The following is a 25,505-nucleotide window of genomic DNA, read 5'->3' as shown; positions in this document are numbered from 1 at the left end:
AGACATGGCTTATTTTAGAACGCTATTTCTCTACTGTCTTTTAAAATTTATGTAGGGAATTAAATATGGTCAGCACCTTAACCAGAGTTACTAATTAATCCTGGAATTCTGAGATTAAAAAAGGAATTTTTAAAAAAATAAAGTTCTGCATTGCTTTGTTAAAACCACTGAAATTAGTGGAGTTAAATAAGATATAGTTCAGTCCAGAATGTGGTTGGTTGGTCCTTTTCCTGTTTGATATTCCTTGGATCTTTTTATAATACACATTTGGAAAGATTTTTTAGGAGGAAAAAACAATTCTGTTTTTCTTCCAAAAGTACAATCTTTAAAAACAATGCCTTTGTAGATGGAGTAATGTTTCTATATTTGGTAGCAAAGCCATATAAAGCAGTTGATCCTAGACAAAAATAAAGTCTTTTGACTGAGTGACCTTGCTCATTTTTCCAAGTGGTAGCAGTTACATGCTCTCACAGGGGTTAGTTAATTCAGATGTTTATGTTTGTACATACTGTAAGAATTTCTTATTTTTTGTTTGTACATACCATAAGAATTCCTTACAGCTGTTCAATAGGGCAACTTGCACGTGAGGGAGATATTTGGTCCTTTGCCCTGTTATTTATGAAGGTATGGGAGGATCTTATTTACCTACTTGTGTTTTGCCAGCTTTGTAAGCTGATACTCGTTTCTGTATCATTGGAGACCTAGCCTATTTATTACACTAGAAATGCTAGAAAACAGAATTTCTCTATTAGGTGGATGGTTAACGGTTCTTTTGTTATTTATTTTAAAAGATGGGGGAATAAAAGTCAGTAGGGGGAGAGAAGAGAACACTCTGTTAAGGATTTAATCTTCTCAGACAGAAGGTTAAGAAGTCTGCCTGTCTGCATCTGACTGGCATTGCTACAAGCCAGCAATGCAGTAAAGCCATCCAATTTGGAGATTGCTTTGTTGAGCTGCATAATTCAAGTGAGTGTGTCCTCATTACAGAGCAACTCTTAAGCTACATGCAGCATTATATTAGTCAGAGGTAGGGAATATGACCTTCTTTTCCCCTATTATTTTTCTTTTTCATTAAAAGCTGCAATTTGAGCAGCATGCAGGCTATGTATGAACTCAAGCTATGGAGGCTTTAGCTGATGGGAAAGTGGGATAAACATCAGCCTAATTATAACTTGGTTTAGCTCTAGTTTAAGGGTTCCTTAGCCGAAAGACCCCCCAGCAATGGACCCTCAAATTCCTGGTGTGTTTATGATGTTGTAATTAGGAATTACTGTTGAATAAAGTTAGATGTGGATTTATCTTCCCCTCAGTAACTCTGAAGTTGGTATGCTTATTTTGGAACAAACTACAAGGCTAGACAGAAATAGGGTGTTTCTTGCTCTGGAATAATTGTGTCCATACATGGAGTTATTTAGAGGTTACTTTCCCTACACAAGACAAAGGCCTTTTAAACAGAACAACAAAAAACCTGAGAGATTTTGGGGCATTTTTTCTTAATGTCTTATAGAGAAAGAAGTGGCTACAGGTTAACTTTCCCTTCCCTTTCTCACCTTGCTTTGGTAGGATTTATTGTTATCTTTTCAGAGGCTTCATTTCCCTCAGAAGGATCTTTGGTTCTCAGTGAGCTATTAATATGTACTAGCTTAAAAAAAAAGCACGAAACTTAAGATCTAAGTCCTTCTCTGTGGCAATTTGTGAATGTGTAACCAACTAGTGGTGTTTTTAAAGTAATTTTCAACTAACCACTTAAGAAAAGGGAACACATATTGCATTATTAACTTCTACCAGAAGATGAAGAATGTCATTGTGTGCTTTAACAAGGATTTTTGTGTCTTTAGTCTGTGAAGATGCTGATCTGTATTTTTTGTCTGAAAATAGGGTAGAAGAATTCTTTGAGAACCCCATTTATGGTGAGGTAATTGGAAATTATATCTGCTTAGCTCCAACCTTCTGGTTCTCATTTAGCAACCTCAATTCTGCATTATCTGAAAACCACACAATCTAGCAACCGGAGCTGGGAATAAAGAGGCTTTTTGCAATAAGGATTTAAGATCTGAGGAATTGAACGATACTAGCCCAAAACAGGCAAGAACAATACTTACACTTATAAGGTGCTAATACAGTTTTGCTGTCCTCACAGACTTAAATTATAGTTTAGCATTGTTTTGTAAAATAATTAATAGTGTGAGTACTTCTTTATTTCCAGAAAGTTTTGGATTTAAACACAATTCAGCTTTTGAGTGTTGCACAGACAAAGCCTAAGGACAGGACTTCTGTAGAGTTCCCCAGTTTACTCTTTCCTTTCAGTAGCTTCTGAACATCAGGACTGATGATTTCTTTGAACTGTGGGCAGCAGCCTAGCAAAATGCACATAGCGTGCTAACACATTGTTTTGTTGGGAAGCTATGCTACCTCATCCAAGAAATTTTAAGAGTAATGTTGTGCATGGCATTTGGAAGTATTTCCCTACGGGTCTCTTTAACTCCATGTTCTTCCAAAAGGGGACAACGCCTTTGTGTTTCACCTGATGGAAAACAAATCCCTACTACCAGGGAATAACAATAGCACTGATGGAATATAGCTGCCAAATGCCACTACTTTCACTCTCATCACACAATGAAAATGGAAAAAAAATTCAACACATGGAACCTTAGCAGCTTCCTGGGGAAGTGATCTGTGCCAGTTGCTGCCAAAAGAAAGCAGCCTACAAAGTGTTCCTTCTGGCTGAAGGATTGCCCTGTTCTTGTTCCTCTCCGTTACCCAGTGCATGGTTCTCAGGGAAATCTGCAGGTGAGGCTGTTCCAGCTGCCTGCACAGAGAGTGTAGGTGATTTTAACAACTTCGAGGACTTTCGAGGTGGGTTGGTGGGTGAGAGCTGCATGCATGTCTCTTTCAGTTCATGCAGCACAGTGAGTCTGTCCTTGGCTTTCCTGCAGCTGGTTCAAGAGCAAGCTTTGGCTTGATATAAAGTTGCTCAGTTGACTAAGAAAAATGGTTAAATATACAAGCAGGCTTTGCCACCTGGGTCAGATTGTCACCATTCTGCTGCTGGGAGGAAGCCCGATATTAAATATAAAACCAATGCAGATCCATCCTAATGTGTCCTGATGATGAACAGTCAGAGCTTACACTCAGTTCAAGTTGGATTTGTACTAATGAGTGATTCAGTAGTGCACTGATCCAGTCTGCACAACGCTGAAACCAAGGCTTGCAGGTCAGATTGGTTAGGCTTCCACTCCTGCATGCCAACACCGCTGTCAGTAGCCATAGCACAAGTGTGTGAGAGAGATGGGAACAAGACAGGAGCAGATGCTTTGGCTGCCAGCTCAGGGATAGGTGGAAAAATAGAGGTGGATCAGTCAACTGTGAAATAACAGCCTTGAGATGCAAATTCAGAAACTCTACAATAAATTGATTTGGGTTTTCTGTAGCATTATCATCTCTGCTTTTGAATGGCTACAGAAAAGGAAAATCAGCCTGTTGGTCAAAGCTTTAATATTTAACTGCTTGCAATGTACTTTTAGACTGTATCTTCATTTTTTCCTTTTTTTTTTTCAGAATTAAAATCAGTGTTTCATCAGATCTTTTGTGTACCTGGTGGAAAAGTACACTGTGCTGACGGCACACCTCTTAACATTGCTTTTCATGCAAGAAACCAAATTGTCTGTGTACGTGTTTGTTCTGTGTACTCCTGCTTTTACTTAAAGGCAAGTTCATGAAAGGGACAAGATCTTGCAGCAAATTAGTGGCTCACTGGGGAAGGGACCCACCAGATGCTCCTGGTATCTAAACTGCTACCTGGCATCCCTCATCCAAAACCAAGGCAGCTTTGCTACTTGCCTCTGAACTTGAGAGGCGCTGGTTTGTACCAATTTATTCTAGCAGTTGTTGAACCATGTTGGGAAGGATTATAATAGATATTTTGCAAGACTCTAGGCTCTTCCCATGAAGTCTTAAAATGTGAAATACAGTAGCTGTCTGGGGAAAAACAAGCCCTTTTTGTTGCTCAGTTACATATGAATTACAGACCAGTACATTTTGCTCTAATGACAGTCAAGTAATAACTGTGGCAGTAATAAAGACAGTGTAATAGCTGAGTGATGTAATGCTATTTGAGAGGAAGATTTTCAGAGCATTATCCCATTTCCACAATCACTCTTGTAGACTAAACAAGCCAAAGGCTTAAAATTTTTTGCAGGGATTTGTCTTTCTGAACCACTCTTTTTGTTTTTACTTCTCCTCTGGGCTTTCCTCAATTGTCTCTGTCCTACACCCCAAACCAGGAGCATATTCCAACTGACACCTCACTGTTACTAAGCAGACCAGACTTCCTCCCCAGTCCCTCCTGTTATGTATTATGTTTCTCTTTTTAATAAACTCCAGATTGTTATCTGCCTTTTTAAATTATTTTTAATACTTTCGCACTGCTGGCTCAATTTATTGTCACTGTAACCTTGACATCCTTTTCTGCTGTACTGCTGCTAATTTGGAATTCTTACTTTTGATTGTTTTGTGCATTTGAAGATTTCTTTTAAAGTTCAAATGTGATTCTTTGTACTTGGCTGTATTGAATTTTATCTTGCTGGGTTTTGACCATTTCTTCAATTTATTAAGACCATCTTGAGTTCTGCTCAGCTCTTCAGGGTGTTTCACACCCCTTGGAGGTTGGTGTCTCTGCAGTTTTAGTAGGATTACTTGCTGGGTTTTGGCCCTGATCAGTAGGAGAAACACTGAACGAGTGTGTTTATTCAAGCAGCTCTGCACCTGTGATATAGGACCTTGATCCAAAAGAGAAGTGCTTTTCCAGTTTGCTTTATCTAGAAGTATTTTATATTTGAGGTCTCTTTGATTTGCTGCTTTCCTTCTGCCTGTAGAGTACAAGGAAAGAAGGAAAGTATGTTAGTTCTGGGGTTAGATTTTGGCAAGCCCATCATGGTGGCTTGCTGCTTTCTAATTTTCATTGCTTATTTATGGATTGTTTAGTATTTTGTTTCAAAACCTTTCTGTGTGTTGAAGATAGATTTATGGCCATGTAATTCACCAGTCAGTCTTTTCTTTCCTTTTAAAACATGGATATTACCCTCTTCCTCTTGAGATTTTGTAAAGGCAAAAACCTTTCAAAAATCCTCCAAGGTACATGCTCTTTTACTGACAATTTCCCCTCCTTGTTTCCCAGATGCTTAGGATAAATTTCCTAATCTGTCAGAAGAGGAAGAGCAGCCTTAGGGAAAGATTTCAGGCGCACAGGATAGCTCCATCATCTTGGAATACAGTGATCAACATTGGTGTGCCTAATTTCTTACAGTCTGGTATTTATGCAGCTAAAAGTTCCTGAAGTGCCGTTCATAAGAATGAGATGGAAAGCTTGATAGACTTTGATAAAGATTTCTCTTTAAAAAAAATGGAGCTGCTTTGGCAGCTCCATTGACACGTTTTGTGCAGAGCAAGGTCTGCACAACAGATTTCAAGTTTGAAAGTAGTCACTGCAACTACTTCAGGCAATTGCCTCTGCTGTTTCTTGAACAGTCCTATTTCCAACCTGATAATCTGATGTGCGTGTTTTATTTTCTTTGTATTGGGTTACAAAGAGTGAAATCTGCAGATGGGCTTAACTGATTATAGGTTATGGTTTATTAATTTTCTTATTTGTTTTGCCAAGCAACTACATAGAATTTCCAAACATGTAGATAACTCTAAGAGAATGTGAATCTTTCTGTACGCACATACTGAGGGTATAAAAATGACATATTGAGCAAATATATCAGAATTCTAATCAGTAATTATTACTTCAAAAATACTTAAGGTGGACATAGAGCTGGCATGTCCTTCATTGTTTTATCCTGACCAGGAATGCTGAAGGCTCTCACTGAGACGTGCTGAAGTGAACTACAGGAGAATGGCCCTGTGCTGGGGTCAGAGGATGCTCTGGGGGCATGTCTGAGTGGCTGGGGAATTTCTAATGTCTCAGAGTGGTGTGAAGTACCAGAACCAAGACAGGAAGGAGGGGTCCTGATGGTGTAAGTGTAGGATTTTCTTTTTTTGGAGCACGAGTCCAAGTAGGACAGAAACAAACTGCATTTTGGGGCAATGCTTAATGAAGTTCCTGACAGCAGGCTGCGGCAGGGGGGCTGCCTGCGGGTGCCTGCTGCTGCCTCTGCTGAAGGAAGTGGAACAGATGTCACTTTTAGGGACAGATTATGCAAAGAAAACGTCAACATTTATCTTAGAATATTGATCCAGAGGAAAGCTAAATTACAAAGCCTTGAAAGTAGCTGAAGGTTGAGGAAAGAGGAGAACGAAGTTGGTGGCTGCATTGTTGCCCTATGACCAGTGCCACCCCAGCCGCACCACGGTTTGAGGGGGCTCCACGCATGCCTGTGTGGCTGCTGCCAGGCCTGGCACTGCTGTAAGTCTGCTTTAACAGAGCGGGAGAAAGTATTTATGGGGTTTTTGTCCAAAGGTAAGTGCTTTTTGCAGAAGAGGTTTTGCATGGTTACTGCAAGTCCAGCCAGAGGGGTATAGGATGAGTATTTTTGCCTTTTGAATGCATTTAAGACTGGGAAATGTGGATTGACAAAAATGTGAAGTTTAACAAATATTTTCAATCTATTAAAAGAGTTAGAAGAGACACCTTTGTGTTTTGGACACTTGAAAGAGAATTGAAGAGAAGGGAAATAATTTAAGCAGGTTTTGCTAGAATTAATACTTGTTTTATTCAAGATTTGAAAAATAGCTTTAGGATGCCTAAAGGTGCAGATCCTTATGCTGCACAGACAATGTAAATGTATTTAGCTAATTAAAAAAATAAAATGCTATGTTTGTGCATTTTTAAACTGCACTGGAATCAAAATCACAATTCAACTCACAGAGATTCCTCATAACATTTTTCACTGAAAATGTTTGTCTTTGGAAGGTATTCAGAGGCTGGTGCACCTCTTCTATGAAGACAGGCTGAGAGAGCTGGGTTTGTTCAGCCTGGAGAAGGTTCTGGAGAGACCTTAGAGCCCCTTCCAGTACTTGATGGGGGCTACGAGAGAGCTGGAGAGGGACTTTTCACAAGGACCTGGAGTGACAGGACAAGGGGGAATGGCTTCAAACTGAGAAAGAGTAGGTTTAGATTAGATTACAGAGAAATTCTTGACTGTGAGGGTTGTGAGGCACAGGAACAGGTTGCCCAGAAAAGTTGTAGATCCTCCATCCCTGGAAGTGTTCGAGGCCAGACTGGATGGGCCTTTGAGCAACCTGGTCTAGTGAAAGGTGTCCCTGCCCATGGCAGAGGAGTTGGAAGCAGATGATCTTTAAAGTCCCTTCCAACCCAACCCATTCTGTGATTTTATGACTCTGACATTTTCTTTTGTAAGAAGGAGAGTCTTGAACAAATAGTTTCATCCCCATAATTACCTAAATAGATGTACATATAATCCTGGTTATTAAATGGCAGAAAATTTGGGTAGTGGGTTAAAATCAAGTGGACCTTATATTTGAATCAAATTTATTGCTGTTAGGACAGAAATAGTTTTCCTTGCTCTCTCTTTTCAGTCATTAACATTCGGTATTCACTCAAAGCTTAAGTTATACTCTATCCTTACTTGCTGTAATGTCTTCTCACTGCTATTCATCAAAATAAAAGTACACCCTTGACAAGAGAAGACTCAGGAGTTCCTATTGCAGCGTGCAAGGCATTCTTTTATGGGGTTTTTTTGTGGTTGGTTTTTTTTTGTTTTTGTTTTTTTTTGTTTGTTTGTTTTTTTGGTTTTTTTTTTTTTTATTTGTGCAATAAATAAGTCAGAGCTTCTATACGCTATAATTTTTCCAAAATATTTTTGGAGAAAAGGCTGAGGTTTCCTTGTATATTCATAAGGCTGCTCTGCATACCATCGTGACACAATCTGTATGATCAAAGGTACATTTTTAAAGGATGCTTTTGTTCTGTTGATATATGCGTAGACCGGTGTGTGCTGAGGATGTTGTTTGAAGGACAACTCACGGGGCCGTGCAGCGTGTGATTGTATCAAAGGCAGCTGGCACCGCTCGGTGGTGAGGAGCGGTATTGGTTTGTAGAGAAAGCCACGTGGAAAATTTCCGTCTAAGGGAGACTACTGGGGAGAGATTGGCAGCTATGATGTCTTTAACTCGAAGTGCTTTTCTAGCAGCTGGGATGATAAAAAAAGAAACCACCACCTGAATTGCTCTGAAATGAAGTTATCCTACCTGACAGAGAGATCAGAACTAAATTTTATAAACCCTTTACTTAGAAACATTTTTACAAAGTACAAGATACTCAGGTCTGATTCAGAGTCTGATCTAAAAATTATATTTTTCTCAAGTAGGAAATGATACAAATACATGGAGATAATTCAGCTTTCAAATGCTGAAGAATGCAGGATGAATTAAACGATACAAACAAGACAAATGTGTCTTTTGCACTGGAAGTTTATTTTTCTAATAGGGTGCATGGTCTATGGGCACATTATGTGCATATACATGTAGACAGATATTAGCACCAACCATCTTTTCAATTAAAAGAGTTTTAAATATCTTTAAAATCTCTGGCCATAGACCTACTGATTGTTGATTAATTTCCTATATACACTGTAATAACTCCGTGGCACCCATTGAGAATGCCTTAGTTTCCTGCTGTGGCAGGGAGTGTTGGGAATTTTTATTCACTGATACAGATTTTATTCTGAGAACTCATTAAACTGGAGGGCAAAACCGTGTCTGGAATCACAACTGTTTTGGCTGTGATGTGTTCAGGGACCTTGCCTCCTTCTGTGAACTAGTAAGTGTCATTTCTACATTTCCTTACAGTGCCTCATAAAAGAGGGTCATCAAAATTAACTGGTCTGTTTGAGAATTCAGCTTCTCTGTGCAGCAGAAGTGGCAGCTTCCTTCATCCCTCCTGCAGCCTGGCTGTGCCGTGTGGGTCAGGAGTGCATGCTCAGCAAACCACTGCAGGGCTGGTTTGCACTCGTCTCATTGTGGAACGAGTGAGACAATGCTCTTTTGAAAAGGGTGTACTTTTTTGTTGTGTTGGTTGGAAGTCCTGTTAAGTCATACTAGTTAGCTGGAGGCTTTATCTTTGCTTCATTTATGCGATATTCTACCTAAGAGAAACTGCTCATGTCACGTATCTATTGTGTATCATTACCCAGGCAAATTATCTTTGTAAGGTGAGGAAAAAGTCTGCTGAGTTACAGAGTATTGTGTAACACAATTTAAAAGAACACCAATTCCAAATTACGTATTTGTTTAATCTTCAGAATTAGTCTTTTTTTTTTTTTTTTTTTCTGGAGAAGTAAAAGCTAGTACAAAGGTGTTCCAGAAAAGCAGAATAGAAATTTCTGTTGAAGGGCTTCTGTTCATTGCTATAAAAGGAAGTCGTATTTAACTTTCTGCTGAATGATGCATGGGATTTTTCCCAAATTAAAAATAGAATAGAAAGCTTGTTATCACTACTGTGTTAGTAAGCCTGACAATGCAAATAATGGTGGGGAGGGAGACATACCTACTCAAACCAATCTGATAGCAAAAATGGGTTTCATGTCTTGAAGTGCTAGGGTACCCCTTGGATATTTCTATTCACAGCAGTAACCCAGAAGTTTTTAATATTTTTTTTTCTTTTAGTATTGAGAATGAATCCTTTATTGGTGTGCAACACAAAAAGCTTTTGGGCTTGCCAGTAGGAATTGTTAAATTAAAAGGTTATTTCCAGAACACTTGTATCTCATCATCTGAGCACCAGAAGCAATTAAATCTTTACCACTGTGCTGGAGAGGACTGCCTGGAACAGAAAAGATGAGAAATTTTTCAAGATGTTGAAAGGATCGTGATTCTCGGAAAAGACCCATTTAAGAATAGTTTATGACCGTTGTAGTTATAAACTCACTGCCGTAAAAGGAACATGCTGTATGTTGGCAGGCTACCAAGCCAGGGAAAATGAAAGTGCAGCTCAGCACTATTTTAGCGCATGAGATCTTGGAGGAGCAGGAGTGGAGGGGAATCCCAACTGACTTATATTTACTTTCCTTTGAGAGGTATTGCCAGTCATAACTATTGGGAAACAATCTGCAAATGACAGATGTATGAGCACTTGCAAGGCTGAGACACTCACTGGTTTCTGCCCTTAGCCAAGAATCCTTTCTTCCCAGGCTTGGGGACTCCTTACTTGTCTAGTTTCTCCCCTTCCTTGCAGTCTCTACTTTTTTGTGTCTCTTTGCAGTTTCACTTTTCCCATTTCATCTGTTGTTCACAAGGCTCACACTGTCTTCTCTCTACATTAATGAAATCTCTTTCCATTTTACAATGCTCCCTAAGGACCAAGTGAGAGTCCCTTGAGCAAGGACCCTCTTCTGCATTACTTAAAGGAGAAATAATTGCCTCCCTCCTCCCCTTGTACTCAGTGTAGCACAGATGTCCTCTACATCCCCACAGGCCATTTATTCAGTTATTTAGAGGGGATCAGTACCACTGCTCTGCTGTGTGTAAATGTTAGTGGTAAAATAAGGAGAAACCAAGCCCACAGTTTTCTTGTCCTTGGGAGCCAGCTGCCAAACAGGGAGGCATTAATATGCCTTTCCCCTTGTTGCTTTTGGGGAGGGTACAGCCTTCAAAAACTAATTTGTTTTGATTATCTTCTCACTTCTCAGGCTTTTAAAATATGGCCCCTGGACACACCCTCAGACTTTAGTCACACCAGCAGACCAGCCTTGTTGCTAAGCTGTTTTTTCTCTAGTGGGAGAGGGGAACAATGCTGTGGCCAGTTCAGCATCCAGAAAGGGTTATTCCTGTGAAAGATTGTGAGCTTTCCATTTTAGGCAGCTGATGCTAGAGAGAATGTTAGCACAGTTTGGTAATTAGATGAAAATTAAATACATGTCTTTGTTTTCTGCTCAGATGTAGTGTTTTTCTAAGTATAAATCATATTTCTATTCTGGATAACCATTTTAATATAAATGGAAACACAGATATATGGTGCCTCCTCACATAACATATCTTTTTGTCAACAGCTAAAATCAGTGAAATTATGCTGAACTGTGTGCAAAGGTTTCAGAATCTCGTTTGTTTTCCAAGATTTTTAATGATTAGTTTATTGGAAAGATAATAATTTTAGGCTGTATGATAAACTAAAATCCGTTGTGGGAATCTCATCTGTCTTAGATGGAGGACCAAAGCCTGGGTAATAAAGCTCAGACTAAAGGCTGAACTCCTAAAAATATCTCTGATTCACCTCAGTGGGAACCTTTATGCAGCCTAAGGATAAAATATGGAGGGTATTAGTCCATAAGGAAATGCTTGTCAATTTTGTATCACAGAATGGGACTCAGTGTGAGCAAGTGAGCATTTCTGCTCATTCTCTTTTCCTGCTTTCCTCTGTTTTTTTGCCTGATCTCAACCTTTATACTTTTCTTCTTCTTTCCCTACTCCCGCTGTTAACAGGAGGAATATAGAAGGCATTGCTGCTGAAGCTTCCCAGCTAGAATATGAAAAGGATACCTAAGTACCATCAAAAGATTGGACTGTATAACCCCATTTCACAGGAGAAGGAGGACTGGCCTGTGGGCACCGTGAGGAAGCTGAGGAAGCCATGGGACTGGGGAGGGCCTTGTGCACCCCTCAAGCTTGAGCAGCTGTGGTGTGTGTCATGCTTATTGTGCCCAGGCAGGCTCTGCCACCTCCAGCCCTGCTGGCTCTGCAGGTGCGGGGACAACCGCTACAGTTCATGTTATGAAACGCTGAATAGACTTCCCAGTTAGTGGCTTCTCTGCTTGCTTTGCAAATGATCATTCCTGTAAGTAAGGGCCATTAAAACACCCGGATCTGACAGTATTCTAAAGCCAAACTGATACTTGAAAATGTCTTATGTGCGTCTTGCAGGAAGGTTTTTTAGGTTGGAGTTTCAGTTGCTCTGGGAAGGGTTTAAGAACAAAATCCAGTGTAAGAGTATATGTAAAATTCAAGAAAACAAATAGGTTTTGAACTTCACTGTTTAGGCTTCTTTCTAATGGGAGTACTAACTTCAAGTTTAAAGCGTGACGTTTCCTGGTGTTCCACTCAAATATTACGAGGTATGTCAGTAATTACCTCTTTTATTAGGGCACAATGTAAACTTCCTAAAAGTAGACAGGATTGCCATTTGGTTTGCACATTCCAGCACAAACAGCTAAGGGGAACATGTTTAATTGAGAGTCTTAAAAGTGAAGTGGGAATTCAGGTCTAATACTTCAGGTTTCTGTGGCTGTAGTTGAGAAGATAATATTGTATAGGGGGGGAATATATGCAGACAAGTGTGCAAGTTATATGCTACAGTACTTCTGTAGACCTGTAAGGTTAATGCAATTAATTTCATTTAGAATGCTTAATTCCTCTTCAATAAGTCTTTGAGAAGCTTAAATTTATAATTTTCTTTATCATTATGCTAGCTGTTAATGATTAAAGTATTTTATTCTCATCAGACAGTGAGCTTTGCAAGGTATTTTAATAGCAAATAGCAAATCACAAACTTTTGAAGACACCTAGTTTGCATTATCAATAGATATACAAGCACACGAAAATCCAGAGCCCAAAAAGGTAAATTTCATAAAATCATGGAATGGTTTGGGTTGGAAGGGACCTTAAAGATCATATAGTTCCAACTCCCCTGCTGTGGGCAGGGACACCTTCCACTAGACCAGGCTGTTCATAGCCCCGTCCAACCTGGCCTTGAACACTTCCAGGGGTGGGACATTCACCACTTCTCTGGGCAACCTGCTCCAGTGTCTCACTACTCTCACAGTGAAGAATTTCTTCCTCATATCTAATCTAAATGATCCTTTCCCAAGCTTTTGTCAGTTACCTTTACTACTTTGTGCCAAATGTTTCAAATACAGTACAGTGCATTGAAGCATGCAGTTGTCCAGAAATATAATTATAAAGCACAAATGCCTTTTCACAGGCTGTGTGTTTTTTTGAGGCCTGAAGGCTGCCTCCTCATGGTTCTCTCAGGCTGTTGGGAGGCTAGGACAGCCCAGGTAATGAGGTGTATAAGTGTGAGAATAGTTGGTACAGTGCAAATTTCAGGATTAGAGATCTTGGATTGAAGTAGGAACTGGAACTCTTCCCTCCTTCTTTCACTGATAAATAACCAGCAGTAATCAGACCTCTGCTGAAAATTTCCTGTACTCCAGTCTCTTGTCACAGCTGGCAGCTTCATGATGGTTTATGAAACATCTCTTACAAGCTATTCAACATTGCCTTTGCCCCCACCGTAGCATACACCATGACAAATCTGAGACATTACCTGCAAACAATAAAGTCCCTTGAAGCCAAGTGCAATGCACAGAGCAGGAAAGACCAAGGCCTTTGGTGTTAGCACAGAATGTGTTATGGGAAAATACTAGGGAGTAAAGAATTGTTTAGACACAGAAAGATGTGATCTACTGAAACACTTGCTCATGTGGTTCTTTCTTTAGGCCGCACCTTTTGTTCCTGCAGTTCCCAAGGGTTGCTTTGTCCTGTCTGCTGACTCTGACTGGCAGCAGCTTTAGGTAAGCGAAAGCCAAATAAAAAAATAACCAAATGTTAAAACTGAAATAAATATATATACAAAATACTCCACTAAGTTTTGTCAGGGAAATATTTGTTTATAGTTTGCTTTTTCTCAAAATAAGTAAGTTAACACTTTGCAAAACAACTGTTCAAACATTGCTGGGCTGAAAAAAACTTTACAAAAGAAATACTGATAAAAATGAAACTGTTAATTTAACACTTAAGTACAGTAGACTTCCAAGCCTTTACTGCTTTCAAACTTCTAGTTGTTTGGCTTTCTTCAGTGCGGCAATTTTTTTGCTCTTTGCTTTCTCCAGTGACATAGGAATTCTTGACAAGAACCTGGGAGCCTGGCTCTCTGACTAGTGTGTGCCTATCTCTTAATTGTTTCCTGCCCTCCAAATGAGGCCAGAGACTTGGGGCTGGGGGAAGGGAAATTGGAAAAAAAGTAGAAGCCCCACACTACTAAGGTCTCAGTATTGGGGCAAGAAAAAGCCCTGATTCTTCTCTTAAGAATTTGTGGATGTTTTTTTAATTTACTTGTAAAGAGCTAAAACGTCACATTTTTTCTTGTGAGAGCTGGGATTCTCATGTAATTTTAGGAATTCTGGACCTGAGTTGTCAGGAGTAACACTGAATATGGAAAAATTTAAACCAGTAGTGTTACAAGCTCCTGAGACCTTTGATGTTTCCCTTACTGCTCTTAAAAACAAGATGTGGTAATATCAGAATTTAATCTCTCAAGTTGTCCTTCGCCCAAATAAATTTTTCTAGTTGCAGACAGAGGTTGAAAAAACATTAGCTGAGTACATACAAAGTTCTTTATTTCCAAAGGACAAATTTGACAGCCCACCTATGTCACTTTATAGCTAATCATTTTGGGGCTGAACTAATGTTTTCTGAATGTCCACAAGGGACAATACAGAAGCTCTTGAAAGCTGGTAGTTCTCTAATGTATGCCAACATTAGGATCCTAAAGGGAAGGCTTCCCTGGAGTTACAACGTATATCCTAGAAAACTGCTTCTGAAACCCAACTAATGACATAGTTACTGCTGTATTTGTATTATATATACTTACAAGATTTACAAGTTATTGCTGAGCATGGTGTCCATCTTATGAGACCAAGGCAGATGGAAGATCCATGTTGTGCTCTGTTAAAGAGTGAAGTGCACTGAAGGCGCTCCAAGGGGTCTGATGACACCTGGGGACAGCTTTGGAGGAGCCAATAGTGTCCTGGGTGTTGCAGGCAGCACAGCAAGCAGCATATGCTAAAAAAAGCCAGGACAATCCACCAAAACCAAACCCCAAAAGGGATGTGTAAAAGCATGATCCCCTTCCCTGAGCTGTGAGTTCTGCTCTGACCTCTACGTGTAGCATCTGTCCTTAGAGGAAGTGGCATATTGCAGTGCTGCAATAAAGACATGGGGGGTGGTAAGTCTGTGTGGTGGAGGGGCAGCGCTGCAGTACTCACCGTGGCTCAGGCATGTGACAGTCATGTTAGCATTGCTGTCCCCAGGTTACCTGGTCCTAGCACTGGCAAGGTGGGGTCCTGTGCTGTCGCTGTTTTATCGAGAACCGGCAAGAAACGACACAATCCAAATCCAAGGAGAAAAGGAATTATTTTGTTATTTATAAGCTAGGTTATATATCTTTGTATGTGAGAGAGCATGATATGATTGGTCGCTTGACCAGCCACCGCCTAGAAGGATTGGCTGAGGTTCTCTAACACCCATTCAAAATATTTTTTCCAGAGTACCAAAACAAGGTTGGAAAACAAACCCAGGTGCAGAGATAGAGAATTAAGTTACAAAACCGTCTTTCACTGTTTCTCAGCTAAAGCATGAGAAAGAAAAACTTCACAAAATGCTTCAGCAGCTGGAAAATTCCTCTGCTCCTGCCTTTTAGCATCCACACTGTGCCAGTACGGCTGGGCTCCCTTGGGGCTCAGGCCCATGCTTACAGCACTGGCATGGGGGCTTTGCTTAACCTGTAGAGGGCTAGGCATGTATAGCGTGGGAGTTTAAACCACCAGCAGTGCTATTCCCAGAATGGTGTTTTCGTAGAATCACAGAATCATTTAGGTTGGAAAAGACCTCTGACATCATCAAGTCCAACCTTTGACTGAACAGCACTGTGCCAACTAGACCATGGCACCTCCCTTGGCAGTCCATTCCAATGTCTAATGACCTTTGTAATCACCTTTAAGAAGAAATTCTTATTAATGCCCAACCTAAACCTCCCCTGGTGTAACTTAAGGCTGTGTCCTCTCATCCTACTGTTAGTTGCGTGGGAGAAGAGGCTGACCCCCACCTGGCTACAACCTTCTTTCAGGTAGTTGAAGAGAGTGATAAGATCACTCCTGAGCCTCCGCTTCTCCAGGCTAACCAACCCCAGCTTCCTCAGCCACTCCTCATCAGACCTGTGCTCCAGACACTTCAGCAGCGTCATTGCCCTTCTCTGGACTTCTTCCCATGCTTCTTGTCATGCTCTGGCTATTCCTCTTAAGTAAGTGAGAGACATAAACGTGGCACCTGAGCTTGCTGAAGGCTATGGCCAAGCTTGCACCACAGAAAGAGCAGAAGAAAGCTATGAACCTGTTGTAATGCTACTGTCATTCTCCCTCAGTCTGTTCTTTGTACCCATAGAATTGGCAGGCAGGAGTGAAGCACCTCCAAACCAAATGTGTTAATTGCAATGAATTTGACTTTGCACTTCTCTTTACTGATTCTTCACAAGCCGTTCTTACCAGGGTCTGTAAGCTTCCTGCAGCAGGGTTTGTGTCTGTGCAGTACCTGGCACCTGGAGGTCCCCTCCTGCCGGAACTACTGGGCATCACTGTAATGTACAGAGTAAATAGAAACAGCTATCAAAGCATCAGTAACAAAAGAATAAAATAGATTAACTGCAATAAAGTACTTTCATGGATGCTCAGTGGTATTTTATTGGGCTTTCAGGACTTATATATCCTCTGAGTATATGAATAAATGAGAGTAAATAATAACACTATGGTGAACACTGAAATACTTGACATTTTCAAGAGGCCAGGATCTATTTTCTAATCCCCGGGAATTTCAAATAATTTCCTTTCAGCTGTTTACACTCGAAGGAGGGCGGAGAGGCGGCGGTGGTCGGGGCTGTCAGTGCAGCGCCTCGCAGGAGTGCGCTGGGCAATGGCCGCCAGGCGGCGCCACTCGCGCGGGCCGCCTCGCGCTTCCCGCCAGCAGGGGGCGCTCGATGCCGCCGCTGCCGGAGCGCGGCACCGGCCTCAGCCCGGGGCGGCCGGGCGCTGGGGGAGTGCCGGCTCCGGGGAGTGCCGGCTGGGGCAGTGCCGGCTGGGGCAGTGCCGGCTCCGGGGTGTGCCGGCTGGGGCAGTGCCGGCTGGGGCAGTGCCGGCTGGGGCAGTGCCGGCTCCGGGGTGTGCCGGCTGGGGCAGTGCCGGCTGGGGCAGTGCCGGCTGGGGGAGTGCCGGATGGGGGGCAGTGCCGGATGGGGCAGTGCCGGCTGGGGCAGTGCCGGCTGGGGCAGTGCCGGCTGGGGGGCAGTGCCGGCTGGGGCAGTGCCGGCTGGGGCAGTGCCGGATGGGGCAGTGCCGGCTGGGGGAGTGCCGGCTGGGGCAGTGCCGGATGGGGCAGTGCCGGCTGGGGGAGTGCCGGCTGGGGCAGTGCCGGATGGGGCAGTGCCGGCTGGGGGGCAGTGCCGGCTGGGGGGCAGTGCCGGCTGGGGGGCAGTGCCGGCTGGGGGGCAGTGCCGGCTGGGGCAGTGCCGGATGGGGCAGTGCCGGATGGGGGGCAGTGCCGGCTGGGGCAGTGCCGGCTGGGGCAGTGCCGGCTGGGGCAGTGCCGGCTGGGGGGCAGTGCCGGCTGGGGCAGTGCCGGCTGGGGCAGTGCCGGATGGGGCAGTGCCGGCTGGGGGAGTGCCGGCTGGGGCAGTGCCGGATGGGGCAGTGCCGGCTGGGGCAGTGCCGGCTGGGGGGCAGTGCCGGCTGGGGGGCAGTGCCGGCTGGGGCAGTGCCGGCTGGGGGGCAGTGCCGGCTGGGGGGCAGTGCCGGCTCCGGGGAGTGCCGGCTGGGGCAGTGCCGGCTGGGGGGCAGTGCCGGCTGGGGCAGTGCCGGCTGGGGCAGTGCCGGCTGGGGGGCAGTGCCGGCTGGGGCAGTGCCGGCTGGGGCAGTGCCGGCTCCGGGGTGTGCCGGCTGGGGCAGTGCCGGCTGGGGCAGTGCCGGCTGGGGGGCAGTGCCGGCTGGGGGCAGTGCCGGCTGGGGCAGTGCCGGCTGGGGGGCAGTGCCGGCTGGGGCAGTGCCGGCTGGGGGGCAGTGCCGGCTGGGGGGCAGTGCCGGATGGGGCAGTGCCGGCTGGGGGAGTGCCGGCTGGGGGAGTGCCGGCTGGGGCAGTGCCGGCTGGGGCAGTGCCGGCTGGGGGCAGTGCCGGCGGCGGGGTCTGCGGAGGCTGCGGGGCGGCAGTGGGGCCAGCGCGGAGTCTCGGCGGGGCTGAGCGCAGCCCTCTGGTCTCCCGGCGGCCTGCTCCGGAGGGGTTCGCGTTGGTTTTCACGCGACTCCGCTGCCGCTATGACAGGGACGTGTCTGTGTGCGTGTGATGCCGCTCACGGGCTGCCCGCCCTGCAATGCCCGCTCGGCCCCTTGTCCCGCCGCCGTCGGGCAGCACGGCTCGCAGCGAGTTTGGTTTGGGTACGACCGAGTTGAGGCGTGCGGATGCGGGCAGGTTTCTCTCAGATGCTAGACCGGTTTGGTAATGGGTACGGCTGGGTCCTTGTTGTAGTCATGGAATCCTCATAGAACGGTTTGGCTCGGAGGAGACCTTTAAAGGCCACCTAATCCAACCCCCAGCAATGGGCAGGGACAACTTCAACTACATCTGGTTGCTCAGAGTCCCGTCCGGCCTGACATGGAATGCTGTCAGAGATGGGGCGTCTACACCTGCTTGGGGTGTTCTACAAGTGTCCTTCCTCTCAGAATCGTGTTCTTCAGGACGAGACCGTAGTCAGTTTGCCCCGCGTTGGCATAGCCCCTGCTGCGGGCCATGGCAGGACGCCGCCTCCCGCGGCTGCTGGGCTGCCACAGACGACGGAGTGGGCCTGAGAGGAGGCTGGGAGACCTGCCCTGCTCCTGCACTGCCACTTGGGGCCTGATCCTGCTTCCACGAGAGTTCCAGAGAGTTTCTGTACCGGCTTCGGTTGGGGATTGGCTCTAGTCCCACATCACATAATCTGAAGTGAGCTGTGACTGTGCATGGCTGGGCTATAATGCAGCTGCCATTTCCTCTTTCCCAATGTGGGGTGAATGGAACAATTAGTATTTGTGCATTAAACCCTTCTGGAATAAAATCTCATGACTGCCATCTCTCTGTTTTGATATATTTGAACTGGCTGGAAGATTGTTTAAATATATCTCATGGACAGTTTACAACATGAATTATTTCCTGCCCTTGAAAAGCCATGGTTTTAAGATATCTGGCAAGTTTATTACAATGAAATGTCACATTCCTCAGACAAGTCATCAAAAGAACAATTTTTAGCAATGACTGGTTTCCAGCATTCACCATTCAGAAATGTTTTGGACTTTGATTTTGGTTTAAATAAAATAAATAGAAAAAGCCTGCATGTTTGATCTGCCCAGCATTCCTGGTTGTTCCAAGCAGGATTCCTACTATCTAGCTGAGGTTCTAAGGTTTTTTTTCCTTAGTACCTCTGCACTTGTGACTAGGCTGCTACCCCAAGTTGCTCTCAGTTTTGTATCTAAAGCAGCTGTTGTGAATGCCCCCTATAAAAATGTCCAGTTCCTCTCACTTTGTAGCATATAAAATGGTTTCACTGAATACTGTGTAATACATATCAAAATGTTGGGGGTAGGGTAGCAGAAATGGGTCAACCACACTAAGAAAAGTGCATTTAGAATTGTGCTCCCATGTGGCAGTCTTATAAAATTTTAAGTATTGTTTTTTTCTGTGAATGTATCTTAATATTTTTGATGTTTTAATTTGTTCTCATCTTTTTTTTTTCTTTTTTTTTTCTTCCCTACTCAGCCCCTGTTCTTTGCCTCTGGTTTTGTTGGTGAGGATATCACAGTGATGTCTGCATTCAACCTGCTGCATTTGGTGACAAAGAGCCAGCCAGTGGCCCTGCGAGCCTGTGGGCTTCCCTCAGGTTGAATGGGTGCTGCTTGTTGTGTCATGCATAACTAAGGCCCTTGTAGGAACGGGTGTCTCTGCTGCAGGAAACAATGTGCTATGGGTTGCTCTGTTTAACTTTTCCTTTGGAGCAGAAGTTTATTTGGATTTTTTTTTTTTTTTTTTTTGTAAAAGTCACTGGCTTGAGTGAGCGATTTCATATCTGAGATTTAAGAACCTTGGAAATGCTGTCTGACTTCCTCGTCCAAAATATCATCTCTTAAATTTTATATTATTTTCCTCATTCTTGGCAAAAACTGTGTAATTAAACTAAAAATATTTTATAAAGCACCATTCCTAATTTTGAAAGAGGATATCTAAAAATTTCACTTTGCTATTAAATCATAGGACTTCAAAATATTTTCCAAAATCTTTAGCAATATACTATAGTTATACTCCATGTGTTTTTTCCACATTTTTATTATAAATCAAATACGTTATACTGAAAATTATGTACAGAAAGTGTGCAGAATTTAAATCTTAATTCTTTCATTGCTCTGACAGCATATTCTTTAGTTACATGACACTTCTCTACATAACTAAATGGAAACATGCAATTTAATGCCCACATGCAGCTGCACTTTTCATGTAAGGTCCAGATTTGTCCATTAGGTCTGGGAAGGGTGCCATAAGGCCCCACCTCCACAAACTGATTATATTTTGAAAACCTTGAACCTAAGTATTTTGTGTTTCACTTAAACATCAACAGTCTGTAATATCAGCATAATAATGTCAGTCTACAGGGTTATGTGGGAGAAAATATAAGCTGTACTGAGTTAATTTTGAACATTACTAGGAATTGTCTGAACACCCAAATAAAAGATACAGTCCTGGCTGATCTGTGTTTGAAGCCTCAAAAACGAGCCAGCTTTGGCCAGTTTGTGCTACACTCACAACTAGTTCATAAGAGTGCAGAATGTTACAAGCCGTTTCTCCCAGACCTGGACTTCGCAAGCATATGGAGGTGATGTTTTAATGACTTTTTTTCAGTGATAAGACATCAGTTTTCAAGCTGATGGATTTTCCTAAGGCTTATTAGACTTTATTTGAACTAAATCTGAGTCCAATTTTTGCAGCATTTACGTTCCATTTCCCCCACATGTGCACAGAACTCCCATTAACCTTGATAGGAGTTGCAAACACATACTGAGGAAGAGAGAGAATAGCCCACATTGTGTCAGCTTGACCTCAGTTTCCTGTTATATTTGCTGCTGAGCCAGATTTTAAATCCTAAAAATATAGGGTAAGCAAATTTCCTTAGCCCTCATTATGCACCTTTTGATGTGTGCTCATATTGCTAGTGTCTACCTTAAAACAGGGACACTCAGTCTTCTCGTCATTTCATTCCCACTCTGAAAAGAAGATCTCCAAGCTGATCAGCTAGAAACACACACAGCCCATGAGAGGTTTTGCTGTTCTGTACCTGTTGGCAAAGCACTGCATTAGCTATTTTGTCAAGTTGTTTTTCTGTCATAATCCAGTAGTCACATTTTGGAATAAAAGGTTAACACTACTATTTATTCCCATCCATTAGTTCCCTAGCTGTGGGACCATTAATAGATTGAGTTCCACTGACTGACTACTTTATAGAGATATATATAGAGAGAGATATTTATATATAATAAGCTCAAATTCATCTGCTAACAGTGGAATAATATACAATCACATATCTCATTTTTTAAAGAGTAATCTAAATTCCCCAGATGCTTAAAAATTAACATAGGCTTGCTTTGCCTTTGGTTTGTTTTTTTGTGTGTGGTGTATTTAGGAGGTTGCAAGTAAATGGCATAGCATGTATCAAATAAAACATGGGAAGATGTAAAGCCAACATCTGCTCAAATGCCACAATGCCCTGTGACTTTGGCTTCTGAATATACAGAAAACACCCCAAGTTCTCATGAGTTTTTTATAACATTACACTTTGAGCTAGTACTTTTCCCACCATCCAGTTCTGTGTGAATTGCAGTCCTGTAACCATACCAGCATGCCGTGTGTACACCGAGTCTGGGACAGTGTGGAGCTTGGCCACCTTCTAATTCAGTGGCAAATTCCATATGGAATGAGACTTTTTAACCTTCAGAAAACTGTGCTCAGAGTAACAGAGCAAAGTGCCATCAGAGCAGTAAATGGGGCTTTCTAACAATGTTTTAAATGCTATGCAGTTAAATATTTGCAGGACAAGAACTTGAATGAAAGTATTGTTTCAATTTCTATGCTTGGAATGGTACCTCTGTCCTTCCTGTAAGGAACAAAGTAACACAATGAAATATATATTTAATAGATAGTTGTAGATCAGAAATAAGTGATGGTTTTCTCTCCTCACCTCCCCGCTCCCCCAATGAAATTATCAAATACTATTGGGAGGTGTCTTAGAATAGAGGCGACCTGTCCCTCCTTTGAACCACTATTTTGTAAGCACTTGTGATTTTCACTTGTGAAAATGAAGTGTTTTTACTTGTTCTTTTTCTGTTTGTATATTATCACCTGGAGTGTGGATCTGTTCTTCCAAATTGTATTTTTAAAATATTTTTTTGTCTGAAGTTAGGACTAAATGTTTCAATGTGTGCAAACCCAGTGCACTGTTTGCCCATAACATTTTTTATAGACATGACGGCAAGTCTGAGTGGGAGCAGGCGCTCCCAGTAGATGGCACTAGGCATTTGCTGTTCTGCACACCAGGACTATATGAAAAGCTTCCCGTCTAGGAGTCACTCATACAGAAAGTACACCCTGAGACCTTAGGAACAAGTATTTTTAGAAAAGCAAGAGCACTGGGTAAAAAGCACAATCTTCGCCTGTATGCAAACTACCATCACATTGGTTCAAGGTTTCTTCACTGCCAGTAATGACTACAACCATGTTGTGTCTGTTGTGTGACAAAGACATGGTGCTCCTTGAGCCTGGTTTATTTGAGCTAAATGCTCTGAATTTCTTTGGAAATGTAGGATGCGCTCAGCACCTGCCAGGATTTAATTCACAAAAATGAAGTATTTAAAAAAAACCACTTTAAAATCACAACAATCCCTACCAAACTTGTAGTATAAAAACTACTTCAGCTGCTTTGTGCATACCAAGAAGCAACTGATACAAGTAATGAATATACAGATTCCATGTACATATGTTTTCTGAAGCAGACCACCAAGCTGTAAAATAAAAAGATAGCTTATAATGCTTTGCTCTGTCTTTTAATTATTATGGGTCTCATTTCTTAAAAAAGACCCTTTATTTCTTTAACACTTTGAATGTTGTGCTGCTTACATCACATTTTTTGCATGTGATAATTTGGCTTTTCCTCTCCTGTAGATCAAGGAAAATTATGGTACTTGTAAAAGAAATGAAAAAATTACAGGGGTAGACTTAGGGTTGGGGTTTTTCTGCTGTATAATAAAGTCCTAGGTAATATTAAATTGTTGTGTACTGTTTAATTACTAAAATAACTACTAGTAGGAAACCATACTTTTCTAGCACTAGATTAAACTACAATGCATCTGTATGAAGATGGTGCTGGGCATATGGTGTAAGTCTTTATTAAGTAAATATCTATAGTATAGTTTCTCATTGTTTGGTTAAATCTTTGTTAATTCTAAGTTTCAATAGAATGTCTTTTCATAAAATTGAAATTAATAGTGAACAGAAAATTACTGGGTCTCAAAATTGGATGTTTAGCAGTAATCTGTTAACATAAAGGATTACTTTTAGGAGCAGATATTGAAAACATTTGCATACATGAATTATTTGTATGTATTTGTTCCTCTGAACTCTCAAACTGCTCATCTCAATGAAATATCTGTGTGCATTCTGTTTGCCAAATATGGTTTTAACAACAGAAAGTCTAAAAAAGATCTTAGTCTTGTGAGTTCAAAGTATGGTAGTTGCTGTCAAACTTTGTGTGACTTGACAGTTCATATTGTCTGTTACTATGTTCAGAGATATAATTTCTATAATACATGCTATAACTTCCCCATTGTTTTCCGTAATGTGTATCACCAGAGATGTACTACTACAGATGTCTGTTCGCATGGTCCAAAAGAAAATAAAAGTAAGACTGATACTGTATAGCATAAACCATCCATACAGCTATGGTTAAATGCCTATCAATGTTTTCATTATAAATCCATATTTTCTAGGGTTTATATCTTGAACATAAAAATTTGCTCTGTGTTTAAGTATGCCATACAAGGTCTCAGATGAATGTACTTGTTCCTCAGAACTGGCTGGGGGGCAAAATTTAAAACTCATTTGTATTCAGCTAAATTTAAAAAAAATGCAAATATCAATTTGGATCAAAAATAGATTTTTAAATTTAAAACACAGTCTTACAAATACCTAGTTTACTGCCTCCCAGCAGTTTTGAGGAAGACTCTTGAAAAGAGTCTGGGAAACAGGCACTGTGTGATCACAATAGTAAATAGCCTATGAAACCATTACTGTGCCATTATTATATAAATGTCGAGGTATATGTTTGCCTTTTAGTCATATGACAGTAGAACACTGTATTATCATAATAGTGCATAACATTATGATATTTTTGGAATGGCTTTAAAATGAGTTTTTAAAATTATATATAGCTGTCTTAATGGGAGTATATTTGATGTAGTACTGTATTTACAAATGTTTCTTTTGTACAATAATATTCAGTCTAGAATGCCTTATTTACTGCAGTTTAAGATGAAATTTATTAGTAGATATCTCTTTGGGAGTAATACTCTTATGAGTGCCTGGTATTTGACAAACTTGGGATCATAAAGAAGACTAGAATCCTTCTGTTACATTCCCTAGAGTTTGTACTCTGTTTTTTCACTCTTTTTAAGTCTTTGTTCTGGTGGACTTTAGTACTGTCCCTCATCTGCCCAGGAGACAGATGGTGCTCATCCCTGCCTCCCCTGGGTGGAGGCTCCTCAGTGATTCACCGAGAAGCACTGGGATGATGAGATCAAGCACAAAGACAGTCCCTTAGTGTGTTCCCTGATGGACCTTTTAAGGTTGTTTTCATTCCCTTCCTGCTCCCATAAAAGATCCACCACAAACCATTGCCACCATTGCAGGAATGTTTTTATTCTGGGAGTTCATAAGTTTCCCGTGTTCCATTTCCGAGCCTTCTGCAGCTCAGGCTTAGTGTGTTTTCTGCTTAGTTGGGTATGGAAAAGATGAAGTTTCAGCAGGGTATTTCTAGGTTTTAAAGTTTTTCATGAAAAGTTACTTTTTTTAGTTGGAGTGTCCAATACTTTTTATTGGAGTGTCTAACAGAAGGACTGTGAAGTCCTTTAAGGACTGCCTTCACTTTTTTCCTTTCAATTAAAAGCAATTCCTGGCTTTGTCTTTTCTCTGAGGAGTATGTGATGAAGGTTTCAGAGAAGAATGTGATGTAAAGGAGAGATGACAGCACATAGAAAGGAAAGAGATTTTCTATATTGCTAAGCTGAGGGAGGACAAGCAACAAAATGTGCAAGAAGCGAATGTGAACCTTCAAGTCAATAAGAGTATGTTGGGAAACAATGGAGGAGATGATCACTGAGGGAATGTATGAGCTTGGAATTGGATGGAATATTGAATGGGTATAGAGTGTGGACTGGGAGTCAGGCACTAGAGGCTCAAACATTACCATATCTTAGCTGCTACGTTAACCATAGGTTGCTACAGCATGCATCATGATCTGGTGGTAACTGAGTAGAGAGGAGTTGTGTCCCAGAGAATGCTAAGAAGCAGAAATTGTTCTTAGTTACAAGATAAGCATGTATCTCAGTTTGTGATTTCCTTCAGAAGAAGCTGTGTCGGAAAGGGGTGCATGACTAGGGTAT

General features: G+C 42.1%; 1 protein-coding gene across 4 annotated transcripts in view; it reads left to right on the top strand.

Annotated features, from left to right (window-relative positions):
• Window positions 1-25,505, top strand: part of MSRB3 (methionine sulfoxide reductase B3) — a 91,785-nt gene that overhangs the window by 1,814 nt on the left and 64,466 nt on the right. For 3 of the 4 annotated variants that reach the window (XM_082280271.1, XM_082280270.1, XM_082280272.1), the window contains exon 2: window positions 19,564-19,684. In XM_082280271.1, coding sequence (XP_082136397.1) covers window positions 19,564-19,684 — 121 coding nt within the window. The remainder of the gene's footprint in view (window positions 1-19,563; window positions 19,685-25,505) is intronic. The other variant, XM_082280273.1, reaches the window with a different exon arrangement.

Source organism: Coloeus monedula (genome assembly GCF_965178545.1).
Source record: "Coloeus monedula genome assembly, chromosome: 4".
NCBI lineage: Eukaryota > Metazoa > Chordata > Aves > Passeriformes > Corvidae > Coloeus > Coloeus monedula.
Note: the sequence above shows the minus strand (reverse complement) of the source record. Positions and strands in the feature narration are given on the sequence as shown.